Source organism: Tachypleus tridentatus, chromosome 2 (genome assembly GCF_004210375.1).
Source record: "Tachypleus tridentatus isolate NWPU-2018 chromosome 2, ASM421037v1, whole genome shotgun sequence".
Lineage (NCBI taxonomy): Eukaryota > Metazoa > Arthropoda > Merostomata > Xiphosura > Limulidae > Tachypleus > Tachypleus tridentatus.
Window position 1 is genome coordinate 105,024,137 of NC_134826.1, and position 21,727 is coordinate 105,045,863.

A 21,727-nucleotide genomic window follows, 5' to 3' on the forward strand; every position below is an offset into this window, starting at 1 on the left:
CCAGCCAATTTTTTGCAAACGCTTATATCGACCATGCCAAAACCAATGTTTGAAGTTATTCACAATGACGGCCATGCAACTCACTACAGAGACCTCCTGTTGAGCATTTCCTGCTTCTTAAACTTTTGACCAACTAGTATTTAGGCTAATTTCATGGTGTTCATATTTTCCCTATTAAATGCTAAAAAGGTTTTTATTTCATTTTCCCTTTTCTTATTTTCATCTTTCGAGGTTTTACTCAAATAAGTGGTTGAGTATAACAACGCAAAATGCACATTTTTTCTTAATGTTCATTGGCCTTAAGATTTTGGCCAACAGTGCATTTGTGACTTATTTGAATAACTATTGGTTACACTACACATGGCGTAATTTCGAAATGTTTTCGGTATTTTCTTTTCCGTATTTGTGGCGGTTTACAGATCTCGTTTTATCTTATCACATACGTGGCGTGTGCTCCGTTAACTGAACGATTCACATTGGACTTCTGTCAATCGTATGGTTGGGAAATTTTTTAGTGTAGTTACATGTTTAGTCTTTAATTCAGAGTAGTAGTAATACTCTTTTGAAATGAGACTGAATGCTGAAATAGAAGTTTTAAGTCGTATGGTACCTTCATTAAATATAAAAAGAAAGGGTAAAGTGATGAAAGCTACTTTAGCCTTGAGCCAGAAACCCAATATAAATTCAATTTCGGACATGTCTGATGTGACATTAATTATATGTACTTCGCAAAATCCATTAGGCATGAAATATAAAATACTAAAGAACGTAGACATGGTTTTTACCAAATTTGTAAAGGAAGGGAAGGCAACAATTCGTTTGATAGAACCTGAGCATGATATCTTTATTAAAAAAGCTGATCCTATTCATTTGAAGGGATTCCTTAATGTTTTATATTGTTTATTGCAAAATAAAGATATGGATAAATTGCATCTTTCAGCACCTCCATTACAAGTAAACCACCCTAAAACTCGACTAATTATCAGCAAGCAGCAAGACTATCCTGTTAGAGCAGGATTTCCTTCCTCCCTTTCTACATTAAGAATTCAACACTGTAACCTTTGTAGGGTGGATTCTCGGATCTTAAACTTGCACAACTTGCAGACCTTGGATTTGAGCAACAATCTTATCAGAGTACTACCTGGAAATTTGGATCTGTTGACTCAGCTTGTCGAAATCAATCTGAATAACAACAAGCTCGAGCATGTGTGTGATGTAAAGTTTCCAAGGAACTTAGAGGTCCTCAGTTTAAGCTATAACCAACTTCAGACACTTCCAGAACAGCTTTGTTTCATGGAAAAATTGAACATACTATTTGTCAGTAATAACAATCTTCAGGCACTGCCTGAAAAAATAGGATTTCTAAAAACCCTGAGAAATTTTAATGTGAGCAACAACTCTTTGAAGCTGTTACCAGCAAGCTTTATGCAGCTCCGCCTGAATTACCTAGACTTATACAATAACACGTGGATTTGTGCAAGTGTTAATTACAAAGATATAAATATGTTTACTTCTCTGCCTTCTTTGCTGGAATGTTCAGCATCAGTAATTGTAAAGCAATGTCTTTACTACACCCCTGAAAATTTACCATGTTACCTTATTAATTACTTGAAGTGTAGCCACTGGTGTGTGTGTGGAAAACCAGTCTTCTCTACCAATAATTCCTTTATTACAAAGGTTAGTGTTAGAGCTCTTGCTCAAACAACAGTGTTACCAAGTAATTGTGGGGATGTCACAGTACCTCTACAAGTGTTTCCTTGTTCAAAAACCTGCTGGCTGAAGTGCCAGTTCTACTGAGTTCATGTGTTTTACTGTTATCTTCTGTTTCTAAATTTGAAAAAAAAACAATAATTGAAGCCAAATGATGTGTCATTTGTTTCTTTCTTTCTTGTTTAAAGACATTAAACTGCTATAAAATATTACTCACCAACTTGTATGTATATAAGATATCATTGATTTTCTTCCAAAGCTGTACATATATGTTTCTGAACATTTAAAAATTTGCAATCTATAATTGTTTTTAACAGTTTGTGTATTATCCTTCTCTTTAGAATAATAAAATTTTGTGTAAAATATTTTCTAAACATTCAGTACATTATATAATGTAATGTATAATATGTCCAAATTACAATTTACAAATCTTATCAATGGCATGAAAATTGTAGTAGTTTACCAGTGTGTATACAATTGTTTACAACTTTTATCAAAATTAAACAATGACTGAATAAGGCAATTAATTAATATAGACATGTAAATATTTTTGAAGCCCATTGTAATTACTTAATGAGTCTTTGTGAAATAGCCATCTACTTTGAACCACAAATTAAATATAAATAGAAATGAAGTAAATAGTATGACTGAAAAAAAAGTTTGACAGAGTGGTGGTAAAGTCACTCAAATTATCATGGCAATGCCCTGTTGCTTGTAGTAAAGCTAATGTTATGTAATAATATTGTTGGATATGCTTATATACTCCATGAAAGAAGAAATTCTCTATGCAAATTACTAGTTAGGCCTCACTTAGAATTTTATGCTCATTTTTGGCCATATCTAACAAAGGATATTGATTTATTAAAAAAGGTTCAGAGGAAAGATACCACAGTGAATTAAGGATGGGAGGACTATCTTAAAAGGAAGATTATTATCATTAGTTTGTCTTGAGAAAAGAAGAATAAGAGATCACACTGAAATTTACAAGATTATTTGGGGGATTGATAGGATAAAATTATCTGGAGATAATAGGAATGAGAAGACAAGTTTTAAAACTTGGAAAAGAAAAAAAAAGAAGGGATCAGCAACTTGTAAGAGTTAAAGTGTGGAATGAACAATTTCCTGATAAAGTGTGAACTTAAAATTCTGTTTCTTAGACGTGGGTATGTAGAAGCAGCTCTAAAGAATCAAACAGTTCCATGTTGTCTGTAATTTTATATCATTAGTACAGAAGTTATAGCACTTAGTTTCTACAATATGAGCCTGTTATTAAAGATAAAATTATTTAAACAAGGAAACATTGGTATCTTTTATTTTATGACAGATAAAGTAGAGCAGGGGTACTTTGCAGATGAACTAATCAAAATGTTCAAAATCTATAACAAAGTATTCTTTGATAAATTGTTTAGGCAGAGTATTCATAATGAAACTTTGTAGAATGGCCGGCAACTGTCTGTTGTGGTGACATAAGTGTAGAGGACATTTCTAAAATCTTCTGCCTTGAAGATGAAAGTATTTTTCTTTAAGTGAAAATTAAAATATAACTTTTTGTTATGTTAATGTAGAGGTGACAAAATTAAATATGGTATTTAAAAAAAGGTAATCAGAAAAATTATGTTACTTTTACTTAAAAATACAAACACCTGTACAATCAAAATATCTTTTTCATTACACTTATGATGCTGTGAACAATGCTTCTGTGATTCAAAGTGACTTAAGCTTAATATATTTTCTATTATGTTAAGCAAAACTGATGTGAATGCTTCATCTTTTATTCACAAGGATATTAACATGTTTATCCAGTGGTTTAAGATGTTGAGAAAGATGATGCTGTTTCTTCTGACTTTAGCATATTTAGCCAGTAACTTAGGTTGTTCAGTGAAAATAATCGTTTTTTTCATTCACAGTTATTTTAGCATGTTTAATTAGCAGTTAAAGGTGTTGATTAAGCTGTAAAAGGTGTTTTTGTCTGATCGGAAATGCCATAACGGATTACGTAAAATCACAAAGAGTATATTTTCAATATGTTCTAGACAGCCTTCGCATTCTCAGCTATGGTATTTTAAAGTTGCTCATTACACGTTTTAAGAAGATGATGAGAAGAGCCAACACATGCAGCTGTTTATGTTTTTATGACCTGGATACTTTATGATTGGGCCAGAATTTTGCAAAAATTCATGTAGTTTAAAATTTTAAAACTGCACACATGATATAGAAATTTGAAAACATTATGTTGCTTTAATGAGAGAGGACAGGGGAATATTGGTAACATTGAAATGAGTATTTAGTGGCCTAGAAAACATGACCAAGAAAGTGATGTGTTTATATATTTATATACTAGTTATTAAGAATAAGAAGATATTTTTATATGAAAGGAAAAAAATTTAAATTGTGGGAAGGAGTACAGAGACAAAAATTTTACATAAAGTAAAAAAAAATGTTAATCATATTTAATTTGGTTTTAATGTATTTTTTGATTTTGTTTTTTGGAGGGATGTATACAAACTTAATGAACCAAATGGTTTTCTTTCACATTGCACTTATATTTCCTTATAAGATTTAAAAACAAATTAAGCATTAAAGAAGTAAAAAGTATTTTTTTATATGTTTAATATTTTTAATATTAAATAATATGTGAGTCAAAATGGTTTGTGTGAGTGGCAGAGCAGAAAAAAGATGTGAACTTGAATATTAGAGTCAGTAGATTTAAGATGTAGAAGATAAGATCTGGATATCTTTGTCTTAAAAGATATAAGCTTATGGAAGGGTTTTTCTGAAAAAGCTTTTATAGTGAACTGTTTTAAACTTTTTTCTTTTTTTTTGACAAGTGCAATGGTGTGAAAAAATGACATAGTATTAATGCTTTTGTTGATTTTGTCTGGTAAAAGGCTCTCTGTTATATTTCTCATTCTCATATGATTTAGCCTCAAATACTGAGATTTTGGCTAGATTAAAAGAAATGACTATAATAATACTTTGAAATTTGTCTAAAACAGGTTTTATTAACAAGAAAATGGAAATATTTATTTTGGTTACATCTCATTGATACAGCTTTCTCATTTACTGTTAATAATTACTTCAGCCATCAAGTTTAAATTGCTCCTCATTTTGGGCTCAACCTAAAAAAAAAAAGTTATCTGTAGCACCAGTATGCTTTAGTAACAGGGCAGATTTAAAACAAAACTAATATCTACCAAACTATTCATGTTCATTAACAATACTATACTTTTACACCAAGATAAAAATGAATGATGTAGTAATAACAAAACTAGTACCTTGTAAGTCAAGCACTGCAATATTAGTAAACAACTTTAGTAATGATGTATGGTAATGGTGTAGGCAGTCTGAATTAATAAGATATAAAATTTTAATGGATTATTAACACTTTCAAGATAATTTTTCTACTATCAAAGAATCACATTTATAGTTATTTGTGTTTGCTATAGATGTTTTTGATTTTTGTTTGAACTTCAAATTGTATATTTATTCTTCTGTTTCAAGTAACCTAATTCACAATTATTTGTTGTGGACCTTCATTTATTTTTGTCTTAATTTTATATTTTATTGGTTTTTACTTATACTTCAAGTAATTACTAATTATTTGTAGTTGCTATAGTTATACCTATTTTTTATTCTTGATTTAACTTTAGGTTTTGTTTTTTTACTGCAACAAGAATCTTTATTTATAATTATGCATTTGCTGTAAACTTTTCCAGTTGTTTAACTTTAGATTTTATTTTTTATATTATACCAAGGAATCTAATTCATAATTATATTTATTTGCTGCAGATCTTTTTTTGTTTCTTTTACCTTAGATTTTAATTATTTTATCAACTGCATCAAGGAACCTTATTCATTGTTATTTATGTCTGGTGTATAATTATTTTATTTTGTGTTTCAACTTTAGATTTTAATTTTTGTTCTCATCAAGGAATCTAAATTAATTTATTAATTTTACTTTCATCTTGAGGAGTTTAGCCAGGTTCTCTCTTCTACTACTTCCTTCACACCACGTTTTTTAGTGAGGAGGCCATCCCTAATTCCCACTTAAACCATGGGGAAGCATTAACTTTATTATTTCTCTCTCTCTCTCTCTATATATATATATATATATATATATAATTATTATTTATCATATAAATGATATTATATGATATTATTTATCATATAAATAATAATTATTTGTATTTGCCATGAACTTTCTTTGAGATATGTTTTGGGATGTTTTGAATATATTGTAAATTTGTGATTTATATTCAAGGTGCATTTTATATCTGGTTGCTTGACAATGTATATCTATGAAAACATTCTTTCATGCGAGTAAATACATTTACCTCATATAATAGTGCTGCACAGTACAAGGATTACAAAGCTAAAAAAACTTGGGAAAAATAATTGAAATATTATAAACTTCTTATTGTAAAGCAATAAACTGTAACAGATTTTTCAAATTTTCAGAAATTTTAACATCTTGTAGTTTGATTTTCAGTTTGCTGAAATCAGCAACCTCAATCTCATGTCTTCTGTTAATCTTCATTAGATTTGGTTCCCTGCAAAATTGAGAAAAAAAGTTGTAAATATGAACTTTTATTGATTTGTATAAAATTAAACTGCTATAAAAAGATTTAGATAAGACTTATGAATTAATGAAAAAAATTATTACATCACATCTGTCTAAGTGATGTTAAACTGAAAAAAAAAAATTTAGATATATTAATTTGGCAAAGTTATTTTCATCAGACAATTTCCCACAACACTTGTTTAAAAATGTTTATTGAGAGAAAAATTTATATTTTTAACAATGACATACTGATTAAAAGTCTTGATACTTATGTTAGTAGAGTATAACCCTAGCATACTATTACAAGATGAGTCTTGGCTACTTATTTAGAAAAATATATCATTCCCTCTATGCTAATGTAAGCTCAGCCTTGATATATTAGAGCATCATATTTTGGGAAAGGGGGGTAATGATAATTAATCCCTGTTTTATCCCTGAAAGGGGCCAAAAACTACCTGGAGGGACCACTTGTTTTATCATTTGTACCACTATAAAATAGCATGTTATCTGTCAGTCAATGAGTATACACTAAAATAGGTCATGTAAGAGATGCTTAACATTGTAATTTGTACTGTCATGATATTAATAAAATGTGTATGCCATGAACTTTAAAAGAAAGAAAGAAACATATTTGTTACTGTAAATTTTGGTTTTATTCACTCTTGAAACAGCAAATTTTTGGGGATCCTACAAAAGTTCATCAACTTTAGTATTATTGAATGTTGATAATAAAAAGATATAGTTCTGTTTAAATGTTTAAAAATACTACATCTTAAACAAACATAAACACTTAACATCATAATGTTATTTGAATATTCTCCTAATAACATGTGGCTCCTTGTACTCCTAAAGAAGAAGAATATATTAGCTTGTAAAATAAATATAATGGTAGATACATTTGATGTACTGAAACTGCTCACTTCATACTGGTTCTTAGTAACCTATGTACACATGAAGTTATAGCGACTACAGAAAATAATAATATAATAGATTGATATGATGGCATCATCAAATTCAAAACCATTTTAAAACAAATTTTGCAGACATGAACAAAAACAATTTTGAATCAATTTTTCTTGTTTCTTAAAATATTAATTTCACCTAACATGGTTAAATCAGGAAGAGATGAAAGACTTTAACCCTTAAAACAGCAGGAATATTGTAGGTAGCAGCATCAGTTGGTGATGGGTGCCATTTAAAGGTTAAACAACTCACTTGATTTCATCACATAACATTCTCTCCAGTAAAGCAGCAATAACAATGTACGTAATCTCATCAATGACTGTCTTTTCTGTCCAACCTGCCAGTGTCTGTAGCTTATTCATGGTCTCAGATGATAATAAACATCCAAAACTATCTTCAAGTGCTGCTTTTAGATGCTATAGAAATAAAAAGTAAACAGGATGGGTGTTATTGTGCATGATTTTATTACCATTTTGGAATCATGTCTACAGTTCATATTACCACAGTAGTTTCTTCTGACAGGAATATTATTCAACAAATTAGTCAATTTTTTGTAATGTGCAAGCATTAATTTGGTGTAATTAATGAAATACAGTTTGGTATTCAAACTTGTGTTAATTGTAGGTTGTTTATCAAAAATAAAAATGCTTCATGATCATTTACAATTAATAATTATATTAGGCAGTTAAACGTTTAACTTTTTTGGAAACATCTTTAGTAAATTGTTGTTTAAAACATATTTAATTTCAGGAAAACTACCAAAACAAAAAGTGGGCTATATATCAGTTTACTCACATGAGGCTTAAGGCTATCCTCGATGTTAATCTTACAGTGTTTATTATACACTTTCCTGGAAGACTGTCTTTTTATTGGATCCACCTTACAATATTTTACCAAGTACGTCAATGGCCTGAGAGCTACAGAATGTAACTGGTTATCAAAGTTAGAATATTTTATTATCATTAATCACAGATACACTTTTAAACTGATATATTTTTGAATAGAAAAATTATTTGCATGAGAAAAAGGTAAATTTTTGTATTTTTAATTTGAACTAATGTGTTATCACAACTTATGCCTTTTAAAGTGTCAGTTGTATACATTTTATTGTTATAATCTATATTTTTCCTGAAAGAAGGCCATCTTAAGGGGTTGGTTGCCTGCTTTATCTACTTGCATCATGATACAGTAGTGGGTTGTCTGTTAGTCAGTGAATAAACACTAAAATGATGTCTCATAAGGGACACTTAATACTGCAATTTGTACTGACATAATGTCAGTAAAATGTGCATGACATGAATCACAAGAAGATTTGTTATTCTTAAATTTTGGCTTTATTTAATCTTGGAACATAACACTTTTGGGGAATCTGCAGAAATACATCTAGTTTTAATATTTTAATTTATATATTTGTTTGCTAGACTTAGCTAATCATGTAATAAACTAGAAGTTTTGTGTAATAAGTAGAAAATGAAAATGATTTATGTTACAGAGTAAATGAGTTAATAATCAGTGAAGTAATTTATTGAATTTGTGAGTAACCAAAGAGGTTATCAGTTTAGTAATTGTTATTGTTAGTGAATTAGACCATGAGAGTTATTATGTCTGTTTTTCTGCTATTCAGTAAGTTAAGCAATGTGTCTCTTATTGATCCAGCAATTAAGTGAAATTATATGCTACAAGTCCATTAGTATTGGAATTCTTGTTAAAATGTTGTTTCTGAAGTTAGGCCTATTAGTGAAAGTAATCTGTAGCAAACGTTACAGAATAAATAAATTAGTTTATTAACATTTCATGGAATGGATTTTGCATAAATTTTATGAAATAATCTAATGAACCTACCCAATAACAGAATTTGTTACAACAATATAAACAAGGAAGGTTGAATTGTTAATAAACAATAGTAAAAGGTATTTGTGAAAAATATATAATCAAACATCATTTGCAAGAATGTTAAAAGATATGTGTGCAGGTACAATAAGAAACCAAACATATTTCTTATTGTTCAGAAACATATTTTGCTCTTTCTAACAATGTGGTGTTTCAATTGTTCACAAAGTTTCTTTATATTTTTCAACATCACATTGTTAAAAAGAGCAAAATATGTTTCTGAACAATACAAAACTTGTTTAAAACAATAAAATCTGTTTGTAATCAATAACGATCACATTTCTATAAAGAACAATAAAGAATATTTATGAACAATAACATTCTTCAAATTGCTAGAAAGAATGATAAAGGGTGTTTTTGGATGATATGAAACCAAATACTGATGAAAAAAACCAGAAAAACTTTGTGAATAATAAGAAAACAAACACTGTTAGAAAGAAAGAGTGATAAATGCTGTTTTGAACAATAAGGAACTTTGTACTATTACAAACTTTGATATAAACTGTTGCAAACAATAGGGAACCTTACACCAGTAGAAAGAATGGTTACTTGAACTGACGTGTCTATATAATTCATTATTATACAATAACAAGAAAAATATCTATTTGTACCAGTAAATTAATAATTTTGATCAGTGAGGGTTTACCCAAAATTGCACCTTGCGTACTTTATACATCCACTTACTCTCCAAGATCTTCATGTTGATTGGTAGCTCAAACCTGCAAGCTTGCTTGGATGTAAAATGTAAAGTTTTTGGTAAGGAACCAGTTTGCTGTGTTTTCTGTTGTAGTAAATTAAGAATTTCACATTCTTAGTACAATTTACCTTATACATAAGGTATGTCTTGTTATGATTTGCTTCAATTAATATAATATTTCTATTATAAGAGTAGTAAGGTATAAGAACATATTAAATTCTGCTGAAGTACACATTAATCAATACATAATTCAAAGGCATATTCACTGTCAGTTGTTAATGATGGGACCCATTTACAGCTAGTCTAGAAAACTAAGAGACATTCACAGTACATCTAGAAGGTTGGGTTGTATTCACAATCAGTCTAAAAGCCTTGGACATATTTACTTACATCCAGAAGGATATGACATTCATTGCACATCTAGAAGGAGAGATATGCTCACAGTCAGTCTAGAAACCTAAACTAAAATATACTGTTGATCTAAAAAGTTAGGAAAAATTCACTGTACATCTAGAAGGATGGGAAAATTTATAGAAAAGTTGGGACACACATACTGTACATCTAGATGGAACACTATCATTCTACAGCTGGAAGGATGAGACTATTTACTGTACATTTAGAAGACTGGGCCACATTCATTGTATGTCTAAAATATCTCAGATAGATCCATTGTACATCTTTAAAATAAAAATTTAAAACATTCTCATTTTGGATATATGGACTTTACCCCAGAGCTTTATTTAAAAATTTCAGCTGGAACTTTAGATCAAAAGTTTATATTTTAACACATTAAATTTAGTATTGTACATAATACATTACTAATTTCTACAACAGTGATTATCATTTTTCTTCATAAACACCAAACTGGGGAAAACTTGCTCAGAGAACAACTTATTACATAGAGAAGCAGATTATCAAAATTTCTATTTTAATGCCAAAATGCACATGTACTCACACTAAAACTGGCAAATGAATTGCAAAATTAAATAATATACTGACTTAAATAACAAACAGTGACTAACAAGTGAAATGACTGAAAACTGTAATAACTTTAATGTAAGTACATTCAAGGTAATTGTAGTTATCACATAAAATTTAAATCAAAGGAGAATGAGTTACTCTTCATCGCTTTCAGAAAATATACACTTTTTTCAGCATTTCTGTACCCTTTCAAGCTGTTGCAAGTAAGACAAGATGCATTCCATAGTTGTGGACTTTTCTTTCCTTGATAGTGCAGAAGGTGGGGCCTTAGATGAAAACTGTGAAGAGAAATATTTATTCAGTTTATTTTGAAGATTAATCATTCTAAGATCTCTTCACAAGTGTAAGAATGCTGATCTATATTATAAAGTAGAGGGATAGGGGGACAAACTTTATTTCATTTTGCTTTAGGAGACTGGGTGCTAATTACAATGACACATGTTTTCCATCTATAAAATGGGTCAACACAGTGCAAATAGCTAAAGGTGTAGGTGTACACTTAAAAAAAACACCATCAAACACATTGACTAGAAAAACAATACTATTATTATAGCTTACCTTTAGAATATCAAAACAATATGTACTAGTATTATGAATGTACACATTCCTGTGAAAAGTAGAAGGAACTTGTTCCCCTGTTCCAGTGTAAAGGTTTGTACTCTGTCTATACACTATTTTTAAGGAAAAACTATTTTTGATACTTCTATCTGCAATTTTATAGTTTTTAAAGCTTGTATTTTGGTATTTTATTGTTAGTTCAATCAATATATTTTGTAAAAGTCTAACCCCACTCTTTTTCACTCCCATGTGAGCACATATACATATATATATATATATATATATATGTACACAAGTGAGTTTTTCTTTAATGTATACTAACAACTTATAAAAACTGATATAGAATATGTTAAGATAATTGTGGATGTAATGAAATTCATGTTAAAGCCGTATGTATTTGTCTGTATATAGGATAAGTGGAGGGGAGGTGTGAGAGAGGAGATGATGTCATAGGAGTTGTTCTTCAATAATTCACAATTAGAGGACAGCAAATACTTCAGAGGTCATTTGAAGAAATCTGTCTATTCATTCTACAACTGTTATAGCAATGTGGATGCATTGCTTTGGTTAGTAGTGTAAGATTTCTTTGCAAGTATACATGTAATATAATGTAAAAATGTTTATGCCGAGGCCCTTATATGTAAATGACAAATGAATGTAAAATAATTCCTGACTGAAATCATAAACTGGAGCATAATATGTAAGCTGAGATATATAAAGGCAGCCATGTTTTTAACCTCCAATTTGGTATTCTAGAAAGGAATGCAAGGGTGTTGGAGAAGATGCCACATTGTACATCTTCACCATACTATATTATGACCTAAGTTTATTTGATATTATTCTAATGGTTATGGAAAATTTGTTATAATGTTTGAATACTTTAAATAATGTTACCTATATATATATATATGTATACATACATACATATGTACATGTGTGTGTTTTGGCACAGACCTGTGACTTCAAAATCTATAAATATTGTGCTGGTTTTCATAAATTCTCTACAATTCAGCTATGCTATCATGTAAGGAATTTCTACAAATCGGAAAGAAAAAAAACTTTGTATCAAATTAATATTGCATTTATCACAATGGACATTTTTTATTATGATGTTTGTTAACAAAATATAAACAAACTCAAGAATAGGGAAGAACATTAATGTTAACCAAATCCTTATTCATAATGAGTTGTTTGTGAAATCTGCATCTTTCAGCCTCAAAAATATGTGTTACGGTCTTTATTTTATATATTGTGACTTAAGCATCTCATTTCAATGACATCACAATGATGTTCTGCATTCCCTGATGTCTCCTCCCCATTTCATTAATGTCTTAATGATGGTACTGAGATTTTTAGGGAAATAGTCGATATGTGAGTGTAAGAAATGTTTCCTATTTGTCAATTTGTCAATAATATCTTTAAAGGCAATTTACACTTTTTCAACTTTCCTCATTATCCTTTTGAACTTTTCATCCAAATTTAATTTCTTAATCTAAGGCCCAACAAAAGTTTCTTCTATAAATTTTGCTTCTGAAACAGTTGGGATTTGCCTATACAGATACTTGAAACAGTCACTATCTTTGTCTAAGACCTTTACAAACTGCTTCATAAAACCCAGTTTCATGTGAAGTAGAGATAATAGGACTTTGTGTCTACCAAACTTTAACATTCGTTCCTTTTCGATCCTGGTATCAGTCTGACTCTGTATGACTACTGCTTGTTTTTCTAGTGCTGATTTCATGCCCTGGTGTCCCATTTACACAAAAAAAACATGGAAACTTTGTGTATATGAATTGGAATTCCTTATCCAACAATATACAAAGGACTTTTATGTCTCTACAAAGTAGTTAATAATGTTCTTTATATTTGCCATTGTTAAGAAGAAGATTGAGATTTTTGTACGTTTCCACCATGTGAACCAAATGAGCTATAGGAACATATGCATATATGTTACGATTGTGAAGGATAACACCTTTTAAACTTCTTTTAGAGGAATCAATGAACAGTTGCCACTCACTTAGTTCACAGACTGCAGCTCCAAGCACTGGTATTAATTCAGCAATATTGTTGTAATAAACCAGTAAACCTTCTTGCAAAAAGTATGGTATAAACTTTCTCTTGATTTATGTACCAATAAAATGATATCCCTGGATAAAGTAAATTCTTAGCCCAAAGTCTGCACCCCAAAATCTCTGAAGAATCTTTTGGAATACCCATTATATTCACCTTGTGTGAAAATTTGTGGTTTACTAGACTTTTTAGATTGTAAACATTTCCTAGCATCATTTCTATTGACATCAGATTCAGAATCAGGTGAAACTGTATCAAGAGTCTCCAATGCAGTAAGTACAGGCACATCACGTCCATGAGCAATAGGTATCATAGCAGATTGAGGGTTCAGATAGGAAATTTCCTTTTTAATTCTAGTGCTGTAGCTTTGCATGTTACATGAGCAAAAACAGCACTCTTCTCCGTGGTATCTAGGCTCACACCATACCATTGTAATTCCAAAAGACAGACCTTTTCTTACTTTTAGTACATTTTCTTAGCTTTTTGAATACACAATTTTTCTTGATCCCCAAGTGTTATTCCAAAATACATGTAATATGTTTTTTCATGAATTCTGTGAAATTTTGCATTTGTGTCTTTACCACAAATACAACAGAATATGTTTGGGTCATTCACACAGTCTCTTATTGCTATAGTGATAAATAAATAACACCGAACAGAACAAATAATGTCAAAGTGCACACACAAACAAATACTATTCAGGAATGACATGTCATGCAGCCTGTTAAGTGTTTATATACTAGCAGTGTGTTTTTTGCAAGTTCTAGAATAATCGATAAGCCTCTCACGTTGTGACTGATCTAGAGAAATCTACAGCCAGCAGTTATCAACATTTTAAACATAACAAAACATGACCTAACTTCAACAAAAATTATTCAGTTCGGTAAAAGCATATATGATGTTTTATGAAAAATCTGTATGTGATGGAAAAAAATGGTTATTTTCAGATTCAGCATACAGAAATTACCATAGGCCATGTAAAAATTTCAAGACAATAAAACTATCACAGGCAAGTTTAATTATGTCTTACTACAGTTCAGATTTATTTATTTGCAGAAAATGCATAGAAATTACAAACAAAAGACTGATGATGCATCTTGATCTGAGGAGAATTTACTATATGCAGCAAAAGAGGTAAAAACAGAAAATATGCCCTAGTGAGATGTTTCAAAACATTTCAAATATTGCACAAAACATTAAAAAGTGGTTTACAAACAATAAGCTTGTGAAGAGGGTATGAGATACTATGGGTTATCTGTATCTTGAGCATGGAAAGAGCCTCATAGTCTATATTCAGAAATTTGAGAAATCAAGATTTTACCAACAGCAAGAATCATCCTTCATTTGTCCTACATATTTGCTGAGAATAATAACAATATACATAATTTTAACAAATAACATATGACATTATTATTGGTTGAAGTTGTTTATGCAATGCTACCCACAACTGAAGCAAAAGAAAAAGACATTGACAAAGGTACAAAGAGCACCTGAGAGATGTGGTAAAAGCAGGAAAATACCAGAACCCTCTCCATAGAAATCTGCTAGTAAGGTTACAGAAAGCCTTCTCAATATAACAATACGAATGAAAACTAAGACAAAGACTATTTTTGTGCAGCACGTGATTGTCACTACTTCCTTAAGAAAGTGGGCCACAATGTGACTGGGCAGAATCTTTCATATGTCATTGCTGGAAATGTAAAGAGTATGCCATTGGTCAAGAAATGTGTGGAAATTGTGGTTAAATGTTCCTATATTTTGTTTTTTAATGATATGTTGATCATGACTTATAAATACATTACTTTTTGTATGTCTTACTTTGATTACTAACAGAGTTTGATATTATTTCTATATTTGACATCTTACCTTACCCCTATGTTTGTTGCATCTTACCCACATTGTTACCAATTAGAAATACTTTATACATCTACTTTTCTAGTCACACTTATTCAGTTTAAACATGTTACTGATTGTTTTTATCAAATAAAGCTGATGGTAAAAATGCCCAACATGTCTATTATTGTTGGACTTTCTCACACAGAAAGGAGTTGGAACATTTCCCATTAAGTATAGCATCTTCCCTGATCTACCCGAAGGTAAATCCCATATCTAATGCTGTCATTCCAAACAAATCAGGTAAAATACTTGAAACAGTTTGGGAAAGTATAGTTCTTTCTTTACATTTAAAATTATATAACATATGAATCAGAAAATATTACAGAACAAGGATTCTACTTGTTATTGTCATGTATAGTTAGCAAATGTTATGTGTTGGGGATCTCAACAGTTCGTATCGCACAAAGTTAGATAATGCTACCTGTTGTGGAATTATACCAGTTTATTCTTGTATAATGCTACATAATGAAGGATTTTTCTGATCTGTGTCTTGAAAATTCTACATACTAGGGAATGCTAACAGTATGTGTTTATATAATGAACAGAGGCATAGATTTTTTACACCAGATGGGGGGATGATTTTTGCAACCACTTATGTGGACTGTTCAATTTGCAAATTGGTAATCTCTGATCACATGAACCTGAAAGCTGTAAACATGCCATCACAGAGTAATCTTGTTGCCATGATAGTTGGATGTATACTTAGGCCTACTGACTAATACTTACGAAATTACAAACTATAACTTAGATTGAAAAGCTTAGAAGCACACCTATGTTAAAGATGTACATTTCGGCTACCGAAAAAGCCTACATCTAGGCCTAATTATGTAATTTGATTGGTAAGAACATGAGAATCACAAGAACAAACATACAATTTGTAGGCCTGTGATGCAATAAAACAATTCAACAGACCAAACTGTAAGGGGGATGACTGTATGCACCATACCCCCCACCTAAAATGAAGGGGGGATGCCTACGAAGCATAAAACGTGATTCATTGCTGAACCAAACATGCCTCCATCGTCGATGAGGCCTTACCCGATGTGCCCGAGTCCACTGCAACCATGCTTGACGATGTTGCTGGGTGAGGATGACGCCTCTGACTGGACGTCGAGGTCGGATTCCTGCATCTCGTAGACGGTTGCGTATGGTCTGATCGGAAATCCTACGCAGCCCTGGTATGGTTGAGGCAGTAGACGTCGCAGTGGTGGTCCTATCCCGAATGTGACGTAACCGGATGTAGCGATCTTGTGCGGGCGTTGTCACACGAGGTCTGCCAGATCGTGGACGGTCACGAGTTGATCCATGTTGTTGGTGACGATTACATAGCCTTGTGATGGTGCTTGGGTGGACATTCACAGCTCTGGCAACAACTGATCGAGATTCGCCTGCTTCCAAGCGACCAATGGCGTTGTTGCGTTGTGCTTCAGTCAGTCTTGGCGTAACTGTATTGCGTGTCGGTGGCTTAACACTGAGCTATGAAAACCGAGAACCCGTCACTTTTATAGGGATTTTGCACATGTTGCACTTACAGAACATGCAGATCTCTCAAACAAATTTATTGGACACGAATGCGTTTTGGCGAAAAATCCGATGTTTTCCTCCGTTTTCAAAGTGCTCAACTTTTATTTTCATTTTGGTCTGACAATCAGTGCCTTAACACATGTAACATCACATACTCTGAGCTTGTAAAGTTATTACATATATTTCTCTTTAAAATAAATAAAAAAATCCCTTTTGCGTTTCTTGTTTTGAAGAGTATATATATATATATAATGTTTGTTTCTGAATTTCACTCAAAGCTACACGAAAGCTATTTCGCAGTGTAAGACTAGAGGAAGGTAGCTATTCACCACCACCCACCGATAATTTTTACCAAAGAATAGTGGAATTGACCCCGTCACGTTATAACACCCTTACGGCTGAAAAGGTGAGCATGTTTGGTGTCATGGGAATTCGAACCTACGATTCTCAGATTAAGAGTCGAGCAACTTAACCACCTGGCCATGCTGGGCTTACAAGTTTGTTAATAAAACTTCTATAGAAGCTTTTATCATTATGTGCATAAAGCCTGGCATGGCAAGGTGGTTAAGGCACTTTACTTGTAATCCAAGGGTCGTAGGTTCGAATCCCCGTCACACCAAACATGCTCGCCTTTTCAGCCATGGGAGCATTATAATGTGACGGTTAATCCCACTATTCGTTGGTAAAAGAGTAGTCGTAGAGTTGGTGGTGGGTGGTGATGACTAGCTGCCTTCCCTCTAGTCTTATAATGCTAAATTAAAGATGGCTAGTGCAGATAGCCCTCATGCAGCTTTCCATGAAATTCAAAAACAAACAAACTTGCAATCGATACCTATATATTTCAAACACCCAATAAACTACTATTTATGAACAATGTCAAAATACCGTTCTGCATGCGGACTGTCTGCTAGAAGACGATTCCGAAAACAAAGTTAAGATGTTCCCCTTCTCAACTGGTGACGCTCTGGTGATCACAGCCAATTGGTCACTGGGTGATAAAAACCACCCAGGTGCAGGACTTTCCTCTGTAGTAATACTAAAATAAATCTTACTTGTTAATATTTTAAGTTTTTGAAGCAACAATTACAGTGATATACCAGGTCAATATGATCTGTGAAGTATATTTCCCTCTGGTGGCAATATTATCTTATAAATTTAACTAAATGTGAATATAAAGTCATAGTAGCATAATGGTTGATTATAGAAATTTATGGTACAGTGCTACTGTTGTGTAAAAAACATGTAAGTTAAAATTAGTGTCAATGAAAACTTTCTCAGGTCAGTAATAATAATAATATTTTTACTCTTAGTGTGATTTGTATTTAGAGATCAAAGTCATCACGAAATTAAGTTGCTTGCTAATTATATGCATATATTTTAGGTTGCAAACTTTGGCACAGTTTAAATTGGGAATAGACTGTTCTGTTAATTAGAAATAGTCTAGGCCATTTATTGTTTAAAGTCTAATGTTTACATGCTTTAATTAATACAAGTAAAGAAAACTTTCAAAAAAAGGATTCTTTTGGATACTTTCAATCCTTTAAAAACAATGCAAACAAGACAGGAGGAATGTCATTTGCATCATCCCCATATTGTAGCAAACGAAACAAAAATAAATCAATTAAACTCTGTTATAATTAGATAGTTATATATATATATATATATATATATTGTTATATGTTAATTCTTGTTTGTGTAGGATTGATACAAATGTCACCCCTACTATCTTGTTTGTACTGTTTTTGAAAGATTAAAATCTCCATCACTACATTTACTTCCTTTTCTTTAAAGAATTTTCTTCACTTGTTTGTTTGTTTTATTTGATGCACTGTTTCATTGGACATAGGAATGTTGTATTTATAACCAAGTTCTAAATAGAGTAAGCTTCTAACTGTAATATTTATTGTTTATCTATTATATTGGCTGATAATTCCTGTTTCACCCTGTACTTAATTTTTTTAAAGAAACAAAGGATTTTCTGTATGAAAGCTATCTTTTATGGATGATGATAACATTTCTTACACTATAATTATGAATTTTTGAAGTTACAACTAGTAATAATACTTATAAAAGAAAATACTCCGTTTGAAATTATGTCACCTCAGTGAAATTGGTTAACAGCATTGCTTTGGTTTTTGAGTTATCATGTAGTAAAAAAGAAGCAGAAGAAAGGAGATCAAGAAATTCAAAGCTTTTTAATATGATATTTAGAAACATTTCCAGAAATAGTTACTAAGTCATTGCATATAAAAGGAAACACTGCATAGTATTGTAATTTTTATTACGTGTTGAGGATATATTTAAAAAATTATTTCGATCAACAATTCGGGCCATCCATGCATAGGTAATGCTACCGCCTGCCTGATAACGAGTCTATACAATATAAAGCAATGAAAAAGGGTCAAAATCATGCTCCAATAATCAAAAACATTTAAATTGACTTGACAGTTTTCGTCGATGCTGAAATCGCCGAAATATGTAAGTTCAATTTGAATATTTTAAGAACTGCAGTATGACGTTGTCCCTTCCTCTTGTACCACGAAGTAGTTTTTATTTAAAAAAAACGTTTATATTAATAAAACAACCTCTATGTGTGTGTCTCAGTGTATCAGCGCCGTAGCATCAAGAGGGAAAAAATAAATATATATACAGGTCTTATTAGTAAAAAGAAATATATGTGAGATAGAATCCCCCCATCTAATTTCATATTCACTGAATGCTTGAAAACAATATGACTTTCTTTTCACTATTAGTATCTTTATGCATCTGACGTGTATTGTTACATGAAGAGCGAAGTTTTGATCCTTTCTGTTTAAAAATAACTCAACATCGTCCCTCTGGTCAGGTAGCAAAATTACGTCTTTCCTCTAATACATGACACTCTTACCCGATGTCTGGCATTAGATAAAAGACTTAATAATATGCAGATAGTATTAGTGCCATATAATAGTCTATATATTGTTGCATACATTTTTAGAAATAACTATTGAGCATTTACACTATTAATCATGATGAAGCCGCACTGGCAAAATTTTGCCATAAATAAAACGTTGTTATTGTTTGGAAACTAAAGGCGGTTTTTTCGAAAAAATTAAAAATTCTGGAACACATATCCAAATAAGTACGTTAAAAATCTACTATACACTTTAAAATAAGGTTTTTATAAAGTTGCCTTTAAAATCTAAATTTTATTACTGTTTTGTACGTATATAAGATCTGTTAGTAATTTGTACTCACGGGAGCTGTTTCGTAACCGGAGGTGTTGGAGTGTGACTAAAATCGGAAATCACTTTCTCCGTGGTTATCCAGGTGTTTGTCTCAGAAACATGAACATTTGCACTGATTAGTGCCGCAACCTGACAAGAAACACAGAATAACTGATCTCACACAGGAAATATTTATCTACAATTTCAAAAACCTACAGAAAAAGACATAAAAACATTCGTAGTGACTATGTGTTATAACGAACAGAAATTAGCACAAAAATGATTTGTGAAGATTTGCTGAGTATAGTTAAGGTTCTGTTGTTAGTTAGTAATAACGATTTTCAGTGATGACGAGAAAACCCACTTGTAGAGAAAAATATATATATAAAAACGGCTGGTTTGGGTTAAGAAAGTTTTTTTATGTTCGCTCCTCCACATAAAAAATTTTCTCAACCCAAACCAGTAATAAAGATTCTGTTTGGTGATTCAGATTCTGTTCAGTCGTTAATTAGCAATTCAGATTCAATTTTGTTGTGAGTTAGTGGTTTTAATCCATTTTAGTCGTGCGTTGCTAATTCATATTTAGTTTAGACGCGAGTTAGTAATTTACTATCAATTCAGTCGAGAATTAGTAATTCAGATTCAGCTTAGTCATGAGTAAGTGATTTTGATTCACTTCAGTCCTGAGTCAGTATCTCAGGTTCAATTTAGTCGTGAGGCCCCCCAGTGGCACAGCGGTATGTCTACGGACTTACAACGCCAAAAACAGGTTTTGATATCCGTGGTAGGCAGAGCACTGATAGCCTTTTGTGTAGCTTTGTGCTTAATTCAAAAATAATGACAACAATATCAGTCGTGAGTTAGGAATTCAGATTCTGTTTAGTCTTTGGTAAGTGATTCAGATTCCGTACAATCGTGAACAGTGGCAGATTTAAGTTTGTGTAGTCCCAGGGGCTAATAATTCTTGTGAACCCTACATTTCATGCAATTTTACATAGACTAAAATAAATTTATAAGTGAGCCTCCATTAATACTATGGGCCCTAAGGCTGAGACCCCTCTAGCCCCTATCTAAACTGGTCTCGAATTCGTAATTCAGATTAATTTCAGTCGTTAGTTTGTGATTTTGATCTATTTTAATCGCGAGTTGGTAATTCAAATTTTATTCAGTCGTAAGTTAGTAATTCTTATTCAGTTTTGTGGTAACTTGTTAATAACTGTGAAATTGAACTTTGAGTTAATAATTTAGAGTGACATACTTTATTGACTCTTGAGTTGTAAATGGCAGCAATAGTGATACTGCATAAATCAATGTTGGCCTAAATTGTTCAACATAATTTTTTTTAAAAATCTGATCTTTATTTCTTTGTAATGGCTTTACCAGAATTTAAGCTCGCATTGCACTGACTCATTGTAATAACGGTTAAAAATACGTGTATATCTAATAAGTGTGCTGAGCGTGTCTTAGTGGTTAGCTCTCTACACGTTGAATACAAAGGTCCAGAGTTCGCGCCCCATTACCCGTAAGATCGTTGTCAGTTCGTTATGAGTGGCGGTCAAATCTCACAACTTGATCACAGTGATCCAATAGTTGGTAGTGAGTACTGTCTTCCCTCTCTAGTCTCTCTGACAATTTAAGATTGGGGGAAGGGGCATTAATGCAAACAGATTG

The 21,727-nt window shown here is 31.5% G+C and overlaps 2 protein-coding genes and 1 long non-coding RNA gene across 13 annotated transcripts in view; 2 read left to right on the top strand and 1 right to left on the bottom strand.

Moving 5' to 3' along the window:
- Positions 1-397: 397 nt before the first annotated feature.
- Positions 398-2,073, top strand: LOC143244754 (leucine-rich repeat protein 1-like). Its single transcript, XM_076490002.1, has one exon. It carries the CDS (start codon positions 568-570, stop codon positions 1,795-1,797), a length of 1,230 nt encoding a protein of 409 aa, XP_076346117.1. The 5' UTR covers positions 398-567; the 3' UTR covers positions 1,798-2,073.
- A 2,619-nt stretch (positions 2,074-4,692) lies between these two features.
- The window catches only part of LOC143244755 (uncharacterized), a 44,268-nt gene continuing 27,233 nt past the window's right edge, over positions 4,693-21,727 (bottom strand). For 6 of the 11 annotated variants that reach the window (XM_076490006.1, XM_076490007.1, XM_076490011.1 and 3 more), the window contains 7 exons: positions 20,088-20,206; positions 17,736-17,886; positions 10,988-11,080; positions 9,771-9,905; positions 8,030-8,164; positions 7,487-7,650; positions 4,693-6,260 (listed from right to left, as the gene is read on the bottom strand). In XM_076490006.1, coding sequence (XP_076346121.1) covers positions 6,125-6,260; positions 7,487-7,650; positions 8,030-8,164; positions 9,771-9,905; positions 10,988-11,026 — 609 coding nt within the window. In that variant the 5' untranslated portion in view covers positions 11,027-11,080; positions 17,736-17,886; positions 20,088-20,206 and the 3' untranslated portion in view covers positions 4,693-6,124. The remainder of the gene's footprint in view (positions 6,261-7,486; positions 7,651-8,029; positions 8,165-9,770; positions 9,906-10,987; positions 11,081-17,735; positions 17,887-20,087; positions 20,207-21,727) is intronic. The other 5 variants (XM_076490013.1, XM_076490005.1, XM_076490004.1 and 2 more) reach the window with 5 other exon arrangements.
- LOC143244758 (uncharacterized) lies at positions 9,754-14,609 on the top strand. Its single transcript, XR_013025300.1, has 3 exons — positions 9,754-9,880; positions 11,772-11,926; positions 14,487-14,609. It is a non-coding gene; the product is annotated as an uncharacterized LOC143244758 (long non-coding RNA).

What these genes read in the sequence shown, in the direction of transcription:
- LOC143244754 (XM_076490002.1), top strand. Translation starts at nt 568, where the DNA reads ATGAGACTGAATGCTGAAATAGAAGTTTTAAGTCGTATGGTACCTTCA.